We start from the raw sequence: 16,728 nt of genomic DNA, 5'->3' as shown, positions 1-16,728 counted from the left end.
TCATTTTTTCTGATGGAAATTCTTGTGATATTTCCAGTGTTAACCCTAGAAGAATTTCTTGTGAAATCCCTTAAAAAACTTCTCTCGCAAAAAACCAGCTGGTGACCAATCGATTAAGTTTTCAACTTAAACGTATGCTTGGTTCTCCAGATCCGTGCTCTTGAAAATTTGAACTTTGGCTTCGATTCATCTTCACCTTAACCCTCGAGAATTCTTGGTGATATTCCGGGAGAAATTCGTTAAGGACTAATAGCTTAGGAATTTCAGAAGGCCGGGAGGAATTCCTTAGAGAATTTCGAGAAGACTACCTTAAAGAGTTGGATGTTTTTAAGAATTATCTCAAAAACCACCTGGAATAAAATTCGGGTAGAACCCCTTAATGAATTCCGGGAACAATCCGTAACAAATAGCCTAATGGAACCCAGAATAACCCTAGAGGGATTCCTGAAGGAGCCTTTAGAAGAATTTCTGATACAATCCCAGGAGGTGCTCATGATGAAATCACAGGAGGATTTTTTAATTAAATCTGAGAAGTGTTTCGAATGGAATCTATGAAAGAACTTCTGATGGAACCCCTGCAGGAACTCCCAATGAAATCTCCTGCTGAAATCCTTCGAGAAAGTTATATGAAGAAACTGATGGAATCCTTGGAAGAACTTCTGATGCAATCCCTGGAGAAGTTCCTGATGGTATCATTAGAGAAACTTTTGATAGAATTCTTGTAGAAATTCCAGGTAGAATCTCTGATGAAACTCCTAACGGAAACCCTGAAGGAACGCCTGATAAAATCTTTAGAAGAACTACTGATTGAATTCCTGGAGGAACTCCTGCTGTAATCCTTGGAAGATCTTCTGATATGTTCCTTAGAGGAACTTCTTATAAAAACCTTGAAGGAATTCCTTATAATATGTCTGGCTGCACTCCATATAAAATCCCAAGAAGAAATTCTGATGGAACTCCTAATCTCTAGGGAAATTCCAGGTGCAATATCCGAATGAACTTTTAATGGAATCCCTAGAGAAACTTCTGAAAGAACCCCTGTAGGAGTTCCAAGTGGAATCTCTGAAGGAACTCCTGATAGAATTCATTGGAAACTCCTGTTGAAATCCCAACAAGAACTTATAACAACTCCTGATAGAATCCCTGGAAGAATTGCTGATGGAATCTCTGAAGAAACTGCTGATGAAATCTCTGATGGAATTGTTAGAGGTACTCCTGATGAAATCCCTTGAGGAGATCCAGGTGCAAAATGAGCTCCCTGGAGCAATTCCTGATGGAACTCATGTAAGAATCCCTAGAAAAACTCCTTATGATATCCCTAGAAAGAATCCTGATGGAATGCCTCGAGGAATCTCTGAAAGAACTCTTGAAGAAATCTCTGGATGATTTACTGATCTACTGGATCGCCAGTAGAACTCTGATAGATGGCCTTAAGGTACTACTGGTGGATTCCCTAAAGGAACTCCTGATAGAATCCATGGAGGAATTCTAGGAGGAATCTTAGAAATAGCTCCTGATGGAATCCCTGTAGAAACATCTGATGGAATTGCTAAAGAAACTCCTGATGGAATCCCTAGATGAATTCCGGGTGCAATCCCTGAAGGAACTCTTGATGGAATCTCTGGAGGAATTCCAGATGGTATTTCTGATAGATTTCCTGATGAAATTCTTAGGCGAACATCTGATGAAATCCCCAGAAGAACTCTTGATGGACTCTTTAGAGGAACATCCGATGGAATTTATAGATGTACTTCAGATGGAATCCCAAGAAAACTTTCGATGGAATCCCTAGAGGTGCTCATGATAAAAACTCTGAAGGAACTCCTGGACAAACGAACGAATAAATCTTTAGAAGTACTCTTGATGAAATGCCTGGATGAACTCGTGTTTAATTAATTCCCTAAAATAACTCCTCATCTGTAGATGACATACTGAAGGAAACTCTGTAGGAACTCTTGATAGATTCCTTGGAGGAAATTTTGAAAGAGTTCATGGTGGAATCTTCACAATAACTTTTGAAGTTCTCCTGATGAAATCCCTAGAAGTACTTTTTAAGGAATCCTTAGAGAAACTCCTGGTGGAATCTCATGAGGAATTCCAGGTTCGTCATTCAAGATCTGTGGCGGAGTAAAGTCGGATGCAAACACGGCAGCTTATCACGACGCCATTTCCACCATAGCAGCAACATGTTTCACAACACCCCTTGGGTCGCCTCCTGAATTTCATGGTTCCTTTGTGAACCACTGAGCACAGATCGCTATCGTTTCAACCCTACCAGTCCCAGCTGCATGGTGCCAATTTCAGCATTAGCTGGCTGCAAGCCAAGTAGTTCCGAAGGAGCTACTAGTGTTCACGGATACCCCGAGGATTGGCCGCTTTTCATGAGTAGCTACCGAAACTCGACGGAAGTGTGTGGCTATCAGATGCAGAAAAGCTCATGAACCTGCATGGGTGCTCCAAGGGCAATGCGCTGGAGGCTGTTCGAAGCAATTTACTACGAGAGGTTTTTTGGAAGCTCCGACAGACTACTGCAGACCAAGTTGAACAAGGTGCAAAATGTTCCAACACCGAAGACAGAACGGTTGGAAACATTGGTCAACTTCGGCATCATCGTGTAAAATCGTGTAGGACACTTGAAAGCAGCAAACCAGCAGGCCCAGGTCGCTGCTAAACGAGTCGGTTGAGTAGCTGCCGGTTAACATCCATTTAGACTGCGCACTTCACAAGCAGCGTGCTGGATTTGTCGATCTGGGGGTGTGGAAGGGGGACCTTCAGCGAATTCACCTTTGCGATAATTTCGGCAGCCAGCGATGTTAGCAGTTGTGCGACCAGGACGTCCACCGAGCCAACCGAAGCGAAAGATAGCGTTCCAAGGAGAAAGCGTTCTTGAACACGGATTCCGTACTAGATGTTCGCGAGTCAGGGACCGTCGGAGCACGGAACGGAAGTGTATCTTTGAAGTCAAAAAGTGACGAAAATTAACAGTCGTTAGTCGCGACACCTAGCGGTAGAAGGCACACATTTTACACAGTAAATTGATATGGAATTATACAACATATTAGTCAACCTAGTATAAACAAGAATGTATCAACCGAAAGGTGCAAAGAATTATTTGAAGAAGTCGTTGCGTTGTAATTTTCCAAATTGTTTATTGCTTTAAAAATCTCTACTTGTTACACGTTACACGGGCTACTAAAACAAATTAAATTTTACTTCCGTTCAGTTAAATTGTGGATAACTTAGATTTGAATAAACTGGCATATAGCTCTCAGTAGGTAGTTTTCGCTTGGCAATTGACCAATGCACGAGTTCACTATTTGACATTTGAGTGGTGCTGTATTGTGGCTATGATAACAGGTTAATTTAAGGCTTAGTAGCCCGTCATTCGTTTTGGCCACAATGATGATTTTTCAGCTTGCATTTCAAAGTGATAAAACTCAGTCTTGATAGTTTATATTGACTTGAAAATGTATCACTGTACGTGCTAACATGCATAAAGTATGCTGATACTTTTGCAGCTGTGTCATTGGAAAACCAACTGATTTTTTTTTTGATTCGAAGTCGTGAGATGAATTATCAACAATCATCAACGACACGTACAAATTTCAATGACGGCCTACTTCGCCTTAATGAACTCGTGCATTGGTCCATATCTAAAATGGCCAACTCAGTATTTTCTACCCAACGTTAGCGTATGAAGTCTCCGTAGTGGGTTAAAACAACTTAAAATTAGATAAACTTTAAAAACCAAATTTTGTCTTATTTCACGGACATTCATCGCTGAATCGACGTGTCTCTCTCCGTTTTTTGAGAACATTGCTGTTGCGAGAGAGGCAAAACAGCCCAACGGGTGGTAAAAACTAAACGCGTTTAGCTCAAATTTGGATTTCAAGAACTTATTTTTGGGGTTTCATGATTTCCGTGATTATGATTATGTAAGAGGTCCAGGTGAGAGAGGGAAAAGTGAGACTACTTACGTGCGTCATAATTAATTTCAGATTTTCATACAAAATATATTACCATTGGAGAAGATGGTGGTTTAAAAATAATCAATATAAGTATGTTCAATGGACCTACTTAAGAGGAAATTCTGTTGAATTGAGTCAGCATTTTACTTCGGATATACTAGGATGCCCAAATATTCAATGACTAATGACGTCACGGGGCAACATATATTATTACTGAATACCGCACTATTTCGTTTCCTTAATGTTACTAGATAACTCGAAATTTGAATTTTTTGACTTCAATATGTCAAAACATTATTCTCAATTAGATCTGCCAAATATCAACAAACAAAAAAAAAATAATTGTGCTTTGATTTATGTTTTCAGCATTGAGCAAATAATCACAAACGGAATAGTATGTGCATAAAGAAGTATCACAATATTTCATTAATTAAACATGACGTCATCAACTCCTACTTGATAAAGAATCGAACGGTACAAAACGATACTCGTGCGGATACTTGTCAAAGGGGCAGGTGATCAACACGGCTTCTTCGCTTGTCGGCAATACGTACAAATCCGTGATACAAGCGAGCCAAGCGATATATATTAAAATAAATCTCATATGTGAACGCAAATCTCATTCCGGAATAAGACGCTGCTTGAAGACAATAATGACGTCACCATCTCGTTCATAACAAACCAACCTATTATTTCGTTTCATCCGTGGTTATTGTTGGATCAGATTCGGTACGATTCCGTAGTGGTTTTTGCAATCGTGTAAATACACGTTACATATCACGAATACTATTCGACAGTTGTAATGGAAAACATAAACAAAGGTCAGCTGTCCCCGGCAAATTCAAAAGGGGATATTTTCCACTATCAACTCTGCGTTTGTGTTCGTGACACCACTCGGAGAGAGCTCAATTGTTGACGTTGTTGAGCTGGTATAACTATACCAAAAACAGGGAACAGTTCGATTCCAATAATCCGTAAAGAAAAATTAAAATGAAAATTTGGGCTTCGGAGCCGAGGTTGAAGATCGTGTAAATATATTGTCCTTTGCATCTTCCTAGTGCATTGTGAATGAAAAGGCAAAAAGGCAGCTATGAAAGTATATTTACCAAACTATGTTTCAACAGAAATACCCAAAGTTTCAAAAACTTTGGTTTCAAATGACGAAAAAGTAGATGTTTTATACACATATTTGGTGGTGATTGCAAATTCACATGCTCCATCGAGTCGATCATAACGATAATTAAAAATGTTTGGATCTCTTTTGAGTTTGTAATAAGGTTTCAAATAGGTTTCAGTAATAACTGCTATATGTGTGTTATTATCCATTGGAAATTATACAGCTCGTCCTCTTAACCATTCTATAATGAGCATTTCAATTCAAAATATTAAAAAAAAAATTGGATCCATTAGAAAAAAAAAACGTAATTCAATAACAATGTTATTAGTTAATTTGAACTAACTTGGACTGCTTCAGCCATTGTGGGGGTTTTGAACATTGCATCAATCATTTGATTCAATTGTTCAGTAAAAAAATCAAAATCAGAGGGAGACATTTTACTAGAAGTATTTGCTTTTTCTAATATATTTTTTTGGGATTATCCGTTAATGAAGAGACGGACTCCTATAGTTGCCTGCGGCGGCAGGGTTTTTCCATATGGTTTGAAACAATTAGGACGGTTATCGGTAGGAATACAATTTCAAGGGAAGGGGCTGAAACTTCCTGCTACAATGTCGGCATAGGAGTTTCTTGGGGCAAATCCATTCGAAATTAGCAGATTCGAAGGGCTACCCAAAAGAAAATTATCTTTTTAATGAGCATGATTATAATTTACTTGATGTGTATGATTCTAAAGCAAGTGATCGTTGACTGAAAAATGAGTATTGGAGATTCTTCCTGGGGAATCCCGGCTAAAAAAAAATGTTACCGTTCATCTGCCTGGAAAGAGCCTCAACGATTCGTTTGCACGACGGACAATCTCAAAAGTTAGACTTATGGTTGCCCTCGAACAAACTTTTTGGTATCTTCATTCACAGGACAGACGTCCTTAGCGTGAGAAGAACCTCCACAAATCAAGCATTAGGCATCCATGCGGCAATGTTTTGTACCATGACCCTACTGTTGGCTTTGACGGCAATTAGTGGGGTTCTGAAAAATACCTCCAGGTTTTTGGAATTGTTCCCATGTCACACGGACATCGAACATAAGTCTAGCATTTTCTAAAGCTTGAGTTTCTTGTTATTTGGGTAGGCTCAAGTGTTACGGCTCATACAAAAATTATGTTTTTGTCATGTAAAAAGTGTTACGGAAGGAGGGGGAAGATGTCGAAAATTGACAATTTTACGGTAACGTTTTAAATGGACGCTGCCCATTAACCATTTCACCCTTGGAAGAAAGCGCGCATTTCTGAGAAACGTCCTTTCTTACATGATTTTTGCCGCATTTAGTGCAAGTTTAAAATCCCGCTGTACTTAAGAGGTTTTTTTCCCAAGACAGTGTCCAAGAAGGATTGACACCGCTAGCTTTCACTAATGAGTCCAACGAAAAATCGAAGGCACGGATCCTAACAATGATTCGTTAAGGTATCACAAGTAGAAAAATAATACTGAAAAGTATACATCTAAGATTGAGCTTGAGCTTGATTGGCCGCCCGTGGATGCTACTCCAGTATCGCCAGATCAGCTGCACTTACACAAGGAACCAACCGAATGACTGCTTGGGACTAACAGGCATCCTCAGTGTATAAGTGCTGGTGATCTATTTTTAGCGACAATGGTGCCTGCCACGTCAGAATGCAGACCAATGTGGGGAAGGGGGAGGAATTGATGATGCATTATACTGGCTCCCACGTAGACCGTATATACCACTGCATCTACGCCAGTACATGCGGGAGTGTATGGTTTGGGGCAAAGGCATGGCAGAGAAATTTGCTTTTGTGGTTAGCAGACTGCCTATGTATCAGGCGTAAGTAAAGGCATGCGCGTGGAAGAATGGAAGCGTTAGGGAAACGGTTTCTTGTCCGTATCGGGTTCTAGCGTTTGCTCATAGCAAATAGTTTGAGTGTGATTGATTTAGAATGGAAGATAGAAGCAAGTGAGAGATATACAACTATTTGTACGAGGAAAGGGACGGGCCTGGGATTGAACCCAGGACCTTCTGCTTATTATGAAGCAGAAGCGGTAGCCATCAGACCACCAACCCCGTCAGTATACATCTAAGATTTATGAATATATTTACCGCAAAAATGATTCAACATCCAGGTTAACAATTGTTTTTGGAATACCCGAACACTATCGGACAAATTTGGAACAAAGTTCTATTTCAATTTCACATCGATTCAAGTTTGAAACAAACGTGTCGTACAATTTTAAATTTGTTTCAAACATGAGCTTGGTGAATTGAACTGCACTTGTGCATTGCCAATGCGTTGTTTTAGTCATACTGGCCATATAATATGGAACAGCATTGCGATCAGCATTAGTGACGCTTAAATTAAAAATATAGTCTGATGTAATAAACCGTAATACACGGAATCGGCTGTGACAATAATGACGCAACTTTTATACCAGATGATTTGACGTTTTATCACACGATTAAAATGAAATAGGTGAAACCCAAAATAAAATTATTTGAATTTTCGAACACGAATGTCATCACATTTCATAAGGTTCATTTGCTCTAAGTTACCCTTCCGTTCCGTGGTCGGAGGTAAGCTAGTAGACAATAGAGTGTGTGTCAAGTTGGGTATTGTTCTAAAGGGCATAAATTATGCCGCATAATACGTTGTTACATCCGGGTCAGCCGGAGGAGTCTTCACGTTCCGGAGCCAGTGCACCAGCGGTCGTTTCTCTGCATCGCCAGAGTACGATCCTATTTGGCATCATCCCGGTCACGCTCTACGGGGAAGAGACACAAATATCAATATATGCATATCGTCTGAGAAGTACGTCCGCTGTGCATCATTTGGACTGCAAACATCAAACGAAGAAAGGCCGCATCACAGCAAGATAGTTTACTAATCTCTGGTTTATCGAGTGATACAAAGTTCGTGTTGGACGAAGTTCGTACCGTAGAAGGTTTGGCTCTACTGAGGCAATATAGCGAGCTAGTAAGACACCATATGTATTTGGAAGGATTTCCGATTGAGGTCTACAAGCAAGCGGTTCCAACGATTATAGGGATGGACAACATTCGTCTCTCTCTTCCTCTGCGAAGAAGAGAGTACGGTGCACGAGAACCTGTCGCTACGAAAACAAAACTAGGTTGGACCTGAATCACCGTCGTCTCACATTTTCGAGTGCGAGGAACTTAAAGGAATTCATGAGCTAGTATAAAGTTTCTTCACGGAGGAAAGTGGAAAGTCATTGGACTCCACAAACACTGGAGGGAGATGAAAGCGGCGTTTGTCAAGGGAGATTCTGGAAAGTACAACGGTACAACGTAAAGACTTCGAGACTGGATTACTGTGGCGTTATGACGAAGTACAATTTCTACAAAGCTACACCATGGCAGAGAGGAGACTGTCTTAACTGCAACTGAATCTCATTCCGAACTGCTAGCATGAGATTTTTTTTTTATTTCCGTACAAAGTGGGCCGAAGGGTTTCAGATTTTCATGAAACTTTTTCCACAGGCAGGGCTCATCAATATATGAATAAAAAAAATTGAGAAAAAATCAGGTCGTTTATTTTCCGGAAAACTCAGTTTTATTTTTTTGTTTTCCTCTGACACTACTTATTTTGGAAAACCATAACTCAAGAACGAAGCATCGTAGAAACAAAGTTTTTTTTTATGAAAATTAAAGAAAATTTTCTCAGGAATAAAAAAAATATTAACTGGAAAAAGTTTTCCACAAAATTTTCCACCGTAAAGAAAATTCGTAAAGAAAAGCCGGAAAAACTATGCTCCAACTCGTGGAAAATTTCCAAAAACATATTTTTGAGAAGTTAATTTTATAAGCTTTAATCGCTGAAATTTTTGAAATGGTATTTTTTTTTCGTTTTTGAGTTATGGCCAATTTTGTGGAAAATGACCATATAAGCCTTTTCTTTGAAAACCCATATTTTAATCGAAGCATCGGAAAAACAAAGATTTTTTATCAAACTGTTTCCAGTTAATGTTTTTTTTTATTCCTGAGAAAATTTGCTTTCATTTTCATAAAAAAAACTTTGTTTCTACGATGCTTCGTTCTTGAGTTATGATTCTTCAAAGTTAGTAGTGTCAGAGGAAAACAATGAAAATGGAACTGATTTTTCCGGGATAATAGGCGACCCTGAATTTTTCTCAATTTTTTTTATTCATATATTGATGAGCCCTGCCTGTGGAAAAAGTTTCATGAAAATCTGAAACCCTTCGGCCCACTTTGTACGGAAATAAAAAAAAAATCCCCAGTTCTTACTTCTTCCAAATCAGTCTCCAAGGCATTTTCGAAAACGTTCTCTTGATTGAGAATATTTTCGAAGTCTTGAGTAACTTGATTTTAAATTGGACTAGGAAGTCCTAAATTAAAATTGTGCGCACTTTCAAACTACATAGCAAGTTTTTATTTATTTTTTCGTAATTAGTTAGCAATTATTTATTTTCCTCTTTCAATGCCGGTATTGGCTTCTGAGGTTTTTTCAAGATTTTAGATAATTTCCAAAAGGGCTTAGAGCCAGGATCCAATTGAGAAATTTTATTTTCAAAATTTTTGTTTCTTAAATCTGCAAAATGTTTCTTGATTTCTTTCTGCAAATCCTGCTATATAATTTTCATAGCAGGATCACGAGTGCGTTGAAATTGCCTTCTCCTCACGTTTTTAAGACGGATCAAGAGTTTAAGATCATCGTCTATAATCACGGATTCAAATTTTACTTCACATTTTGGAATTGCAATGCTCCTGGCTTCAACAATGGAATTTGTTAAAGTTTCAAGAGCATGGTCGATATCAAGTTTAGTTTCGAAAGAAATGTTAACATCAAGATTAGAGTCAACATACGTTTCATATATATTCCAGTTGGCTCGTAAATATAATTGAAAGTGGGGCTGATAGGATTGAGAATCGCTTCATGGGATATTTGAAATGTAACAGGGGCATGATCAGAATCAAAATCAGCAAGAGTAACTAATTGGCTACAAAGATGACTAGAGTCGATTAAGACCAAGTCAATAGTAGATGGATTTCTAGAAGAGGAAAAACATGTAGGGCTATCAGAGTATTGAATTGAGAAATATCCTGAAGAGCACTCATCAAATAAAATTCTGCCAATGGAATTACTTTGAGAATTATTCCATGACCGATGTTTGGCATTGAAGTCACCAATGACAAACAAAATTTGACTTATTGCGAGCCAATTTACGCAAGTCAGTTTGGAGCAAATTAACTTGCTGTCCAGAGTATTGAAAAGGCAAATAAGCAGCTATGAAAGTATATTTACCAAGCTGTGTTTCAACAGAAACACCTAAAGTCTCAAAAACTTTAGCTTCAAATGACGAATACAATCGATGTTTTATGCGCCTACGAATGATGATTGCAACTCCCCCACATGCTCCATCAAGTCGATCATTACGATAAACAAAAAAGTTAGGATCTCTTTTGAGTTCAGATCCAGGTTTCAAATACGTTTCAGTAATAACTGCTATATGCACGTTATTAGCTGTAAGAAAATTAAACAGCTCATCCTCTTTACTAAATTATTGTTTAGATCCATTAGAAAAACGTAATCCAATAACAATTTGATTTGTAAATTTTACACCTACTTGGACTGCATCAGTCATAGTGGTGGCCTTGAACATTGCATCAATCATTAGATTCAATTGTTCAGTTAGAAAATTAAAATCAGAGGCAGACATATCACTTGAAGTGGGTACATTATCTGATAATTTCCCATTAGAATTTTCGGTAGACGAAGAAGTGGAGTAGGAGTTACCTGTGGCGGTAGGGTTTTTTTTCCATTTGATTTGAAACAAGTAGAATGGGTACTCATAGTACGAATAGGGGAGGAGTTCAAATCACCTGCTACGATATCGGCAAAGGATTTACCGTGGGTAGATACATTTGAATTTGAAAGATTCGAACAAAATTAGTTTGTTAATGAGCATGATTATGAACTTCCTGATGGGTATGATTCCTAATCAAGCGATCGTTAACTGAAAAATGAGCATTGTTCGATACTCTACCAGGGAAATTCCGGAAACGACCGTTATCGCAACAGATATTATCTCTCATCTGCCTGGCACGAGCCTCAATGACTCTTTTGCGTGAAGGGCAATTCCAAAAATTTGACTTATGATTATCCCCGCAATTAGAGCATATGACCTTGGTGGTATCTTCCTTCACTGGACAGACGTCCTTAGCGTGAGAAGAACCTCCACAAATCATGCATTTAGCATCCATGCGACAATTTTTTGTACCATGACCCCACTTTTGGCAACGACGGCACTGAGTGGGGTTCTGGTAATTTCCTCCAGGTTTCTGGAAATGTTCCCATGTCACACGGACATCGAACATAAGTTTTGCTTTTTCTAAAGCTTTAATATTATTTAGTTATTTTTTGTTAAAGTGAACTAAATAAAATTCTTGAGAAAGCCCTTTCCGAACAATGCCAGATTGGGTTCTCTTTTTCATAATGATTACTTGGACTGGGGAAAATCCAAGTAAACCATTTATATCATTTTTGATCTCTTCAGGTGACTTATAGTCACTTGAGAGACCTTTCAAGACAACTTTGAACAAACGTTCAGTTTTGTCGTCATAAGTAAAAAAATTGTGCTTCTTATCTTCAAGATGTTTCTTGTTCGCGATCTTTGAGAGTTTCCGGCAAAACGCGACAGTCGCCTTTCTTTGTGATTTGGAAGGAAACCTTGATTCCCCTAATGGAGTTCAAGATCCCCTGCCTAAATCCCTAAAATTCGGAACAACTGACCACGATAGGCGGCACTCTTTGCTTCCTCACTTGAATCAAAGAGCCTGGGCTAGAGGCTGCTTCGATTTGGTGTTAGGAAAATTTGTCTAGAGCATCGAACTGATTGCTCATTTCGATACAATTATTCATTTCACCCTTGGAAGAAACTTCGCATTCTTCCATTCTTGCCACGTGTAGTGACAGTTTTAAAACCCACTTTTTTGGAAGGAAGTAGTGAATTCAGAGATTCACCCTTCCTTTTGTTAGTTGTTGATACCATGTTTAGTTAATAAACGAGAAAGACGTGACCTTTGAGAGGTTTTTTCCCTAGACGGTGTCCAAGAAGGATTACCACCGCTAGCTTTCGCCAACGGGTCCAACGAAAAATCGAAGGCACGAGTCCAAACAAGGATCGTAAAGGGATCAATAGTAGAAAAAATAGTACTGAAAAGTACTGTTTAAGTAGCACTAAAAAGTACCGTTTTTAATTTTAGCACTGAAAAGTACTGTTTTATTGCTTTAGGTAGTTTTTAAGAAAACTTCCAAGAGCAGAGAGAATTCGTGTACGCACAGCACGAAGGTACGATGCGCACTGAAAATACGTATAATCATTTACGCCAACTATCATCGATAACACCAGATGTACATGTTAACTGTCATATCATTCTAAAGTACCATTTAATGAAATTCCGGGCCCTACCATAGGGTTTCGTTCTACATCGTCGTAAGCGCTACTATTCGCCGTATCAAACTTTAAATGTTCCACTATACTGAGCCAGAAATTGCGTACGAATTTCATAAGAGAACGCTTGTGAATTGATTTTTGACTGGTTTTCTCTCTTTCATAAGATTCTTATGAAATACAAAACGTCCGATATTCACAAGAAATTCTTGTCGTTATCATTAGAGATCTTATGAATATCTTTATTTTCCTTAATTCAAAGAGCGATTCTCTAAATACATAATGGTCGTGTAGAGTTCCATAATTGATATCTATGATCCTTCATAAGAGTATCTAATGATATTATACCCATTTATATTATGAACGCAATGATCGATGGAAGTTCACAAGTTTTTCTTATGAATCTCATTAGATGCTTCTTATGTCTTTATTCCATAAGAAATTCGTATGAAATTCTTACGTGTTTTTCGATAGGAAGTCGACTATTTTTCACAAGTGTTACTAATCATTATCATACGCGCGCTTATGAATCTCTATCATGAATATTATGTTATTACTATCGCTCCACGTGTTTCATAAGATTTTCGTATGAAATTGTTAAGAAAATCGTACTCCATTAGATTGTCTTATGGAAGCCAATGATCAATGCGTATGATAACCAAAAACAGTTTCTTATGAAATTATATCTGTCTATGTAATGAGTATTGTTTCATAAGTCGGACTTACTTCGCCGGGCACTTATTTTCACAATGGAAAACCTTCGTACTTCTTCATTGAAGGATTTCATTCCAATCACACGCCGTAAAACTTCAATAAATCACCAAATTTTACGAAATTTCCTCAACCACCGCGTATAATTGAGAATGTAAACAAAGTTCAATCCGTCGTACTGAGAAAAAAAGCTTGTGCGCATCAATTGTGTGCGCGACGGTCGACGTAAAAATACGGTTCCTTTGATTGTGTTGTTTTCGCTGTACTGTGAGCAAATGCCATAATTGTACGGTCAAAAGGATTTGTGATCATACGTTTGGGCTGAATTTTGATGACGAACAATTAATTTTAAAGGAAATTAGTATATTCCACCATGCTGAAGGAATGGAGGGAGATGCCCGTAGATCTATATATTCTAGTAAAACATTCTATTATAGCGTTGATATGTTGTGTTTTAATCACCCAATACATCACAGTGAGCCGTAAGTTGTGAGACGAATCTGGAAACTGATTGCGACGGAGTTGAAAACGATACGACGGATTGAGAATACGGTAAGATGCATTTTCTTTGCATTATTTCCAAAAAGAGATCAAGATTTATCAAAATGTTAATGTACAATGCTGAAGCCGTTTTCAGAAAGAATTGTTTGGCATCGGTTTGTATCAGCATCTTTCACTGCAATACCTGGAAAATTGCAGTTCTCACTGAACAATGCTTAATACGATGGATGCTAGCACATCACCCTATAGGCTTTGTGTGGTTTTCAAAATAGTACATGCGAAGCTGCAAAACGGCAGCAGTTTCCACATTATCTACCTACCCACTGAAATCCCAACACAAGCTTAAGGTGAAGATGAATCAAAGCCAAAGTTCAAATTTTCAAGAGCACGGATCTGGAGAACCAAACATTCGTTTAAGCTGAAAACTTAATTAATCACTAGCTTGTGGTGACCAATCGACTAGGTTAAAAAAAAAAAAAACCCACAAACTCACCTGTTGCCACCACGACCAGTCGCAGCCGCTCATCAAAGTAGTGCTTGGTGTTCGGTCGACAGTGATGGGACATCATGGCCCCCAATTCATAAAGGGCTCGCACCTTCACATCCCGCTCCGACAGCCGCACATCATAGCAGTTGGTATCCAAAATGGCAGCAATTTCCAGCAACTCCCGCTCGGTGACCTCCCCGCCCATTCCGAGAATGTCCCTCACAAAGGGCACCAGGTTGGTTCGAAGGGCCGCGTAAAGGGGCGTTTTCAGTCGTGTTTCTAGGTGCGATTCCAGAGTTAGGAAGCCATCGCGGAAGCGTTCTGGGTTGGAGCGCTTGAGCAGCAGAGCTCGCAGAGGAACCACCGCACAGTAAACCGACTCTTTGCGGGTTGGATCGGAGAAGCAGAATTGAAGTCGGGAACCGATGGCTTTGGATGAGCGCGCCAGGAGAGGACACTCGTCCTTGTGCGAGGTTGCGGTTTCACACGATGGACCGCACAGAGGCCAACTGCAGTGGCGGCAGTGGTAGAAGTCAACCTGCAAGTGTGAATTCATTTGGCTAATGAGAAATTCCAGGGCGAATCGGGGAGTGACGGAGCTTGACCATGTTCGATTTGGATCAAATTTTACGCATGTTTTCAGTGTTGTAAGAATTACACAAGGGCCTTCCTTATCTGAGTGGTTAGAGTCCGCGGCTGCAAAGCAAACCCATGCTGAAGGTGTCTGGGTTCGATTCCCGATCGGTCCAGGATCTTTTCGTAATGGAAATTTCCTTGACTTCCCTGGACATAGAGTATAATCGTACCTGCCACACGATATACGAATGCGAAAATGACAACTTTGTCAAAGAAAGCTCTCAGTTAATAACTGTGGAAGTTCTCATTAGAACATTAAGCTGAGCAGCAGGCTCTGTCCCAGTGAGGACGAAATTCAAAAAAAAAAAAAAAATAATGAACATTAAGCTCCTCTTAAATTAAAATGGTCGCTCTCCGAATGGGAAACACAGAACACATTTATTCAATCACGACGAAATTATATTAAAAACTTAGTCCAAATCGATTATCGGTCTCGATTTCTGATTATTTCGACCCATTTCACATGGAATTGAACGTTTTAATGGTTTTACAACGAAATAAACACACACCTGTGAAGCATCGATTTCCTGATTTAAAATCAACGGCGGTAGGTTCCGATGGCAACCCAAGCAAACCGGAATGCTGGCAATTTTCGGTCCCAACAGCAGCGGCGAATCGGTGAAAAGCAGTTCCCCTCGCCGGATCGGGCGGGTGGCCGTGAGGTGGCGTCCGAGGATGGCGTTGCTGGAAATCTGCAATTGTTAATAGAGTTATTTGCGCGTCGAGTGCAAAACCGACAATAAACATACAATATTTGCCAAAAGTATGGAATCGTTTGGCTGAGTGTTGCAATATTTGATGAAGTGAATGCATATTTTTGGTGGGTAGTGTATGTTTAACACCTTGTGATGCCCGTGGCTTTCGGAGTCGATTGCTTAATATAAATAAAATACCGTTTTGTCTCAAATTCCGAACAGACTCATATTCCGAACACTCGGTTTTTGTATGGCGATGTGGTTGACATGTTTCGCTGAAATATGTCACCAAATAACAAGGAAATGGCAGTTAAGTACAATTTTATTTTAAAGTTCCCAAAATAATTTATACCGCGGGAGTAGTGATGATTCTCTAGTTTGAGACCAGTAGAACAAGCTCAGATAAATTTATTTGCGAAATTATTCATATGAATACGATTTATTTATTTTGTTCGGAATTTGATTCAAAGTGTTGTTCCATACTTTTACGTATAACCAATACTTAAACTAATTAAATCAACATTTTTATCGGTACACCCAATAACTAACAGTTAAACTTTGCGAAGAAATTAAAATTTACCCAAATATCAGCTAATTTATGCCAACCAGATGCATTTGAAGTCACTGTTGGCCTTAAGTGTTCGGAATATGAGTCAAAACGGTAATTACAAAACTAAATTACCCACAATGTACTCAGGATGAATCCCTTGTCATAATGGAAATGCATGTTTGAAAATGCAATTTTCAGATCAAATATCAATTGCCCTTGCCCACTCAATACATTGGCTGTATTTTTTTACTGAACAAAGCAATGATTGATACAGATTGAAGTGTTTGCCAGAAAATATAACAAACATTTCTGAGAAATAAAGGGTATTTGGGCCCTTGAGAGTTTTTGTATCATTAAACATCAATCATCTTGAAAAATAAACGTAAAGCATAAGTTGCCTTAGTGGCAGCGTAATGGTGTAATGGTGCAGCGAACCTGACACCTGAAGCTAAATAAGTATTGGAGTGTGAGTATCAATCGCCAGATCAGCTGCACTAACACAAGAAGTGTATAAGTGCTGGTAAACTTCGATTAATAGAAAAAAAAAATGCAAAAATGCAAAATGCAATGCGTCAAAATACAGACCAATAGGGTAAGGGTGGGGAATTGATGTTGCAT

The 16,728-nt window shown here is 38.9% G+C and overlaps 1 protein-coding gene across 2 annotated transcripts in view; it reads right to left on the bottom strand.

The window, feature by feature from the left end:
• Positions 1-16,728, bottom strand: part of LOC5579017 (protein msta) — a 46,618-nt gene that overhangs the window by 15,721 nt on the left and 14,169 nt on the right. For both annotated transcript variants that reach the window (XM_021838785.1, XM_021838836.1), the window contains exons 2-3: positions 15,375-15,557; positions 14,236-14,767 (exon numbers count right to left, since the gene is read on the bottom strand). In XM_021838785.1, coding sequence (XP_021694477.1) covers positions 14,236-14,767; positions 15,375-15,557 — 715 coding nt within the window. The remainder of the gene's footprint in view (positions 1-14,235; positions 14,768-15,374; positions 15,558-16,728) is intronic.

The sequence above is a fragment of the Aedes aegypti genome, chromosome 1, assembly GCF_002204515.2.
Source record: "Aedes aegypti strain LVP_AGWG chromosome 1, AaegL5.0 Primary Assembly, whole genome shotgun sequence".
Lineage (NCBI taxonomy): Eukaryota > Metazoa > Arthropoda > Insecta > Diptera > Culicidae > Aedes > Aedes aegypti.
The sequence above is the reverse complement of the archived record's forward strand: the minus strand, read 5'-3'. Positions and strand labels throughout refer to the sequence as shown.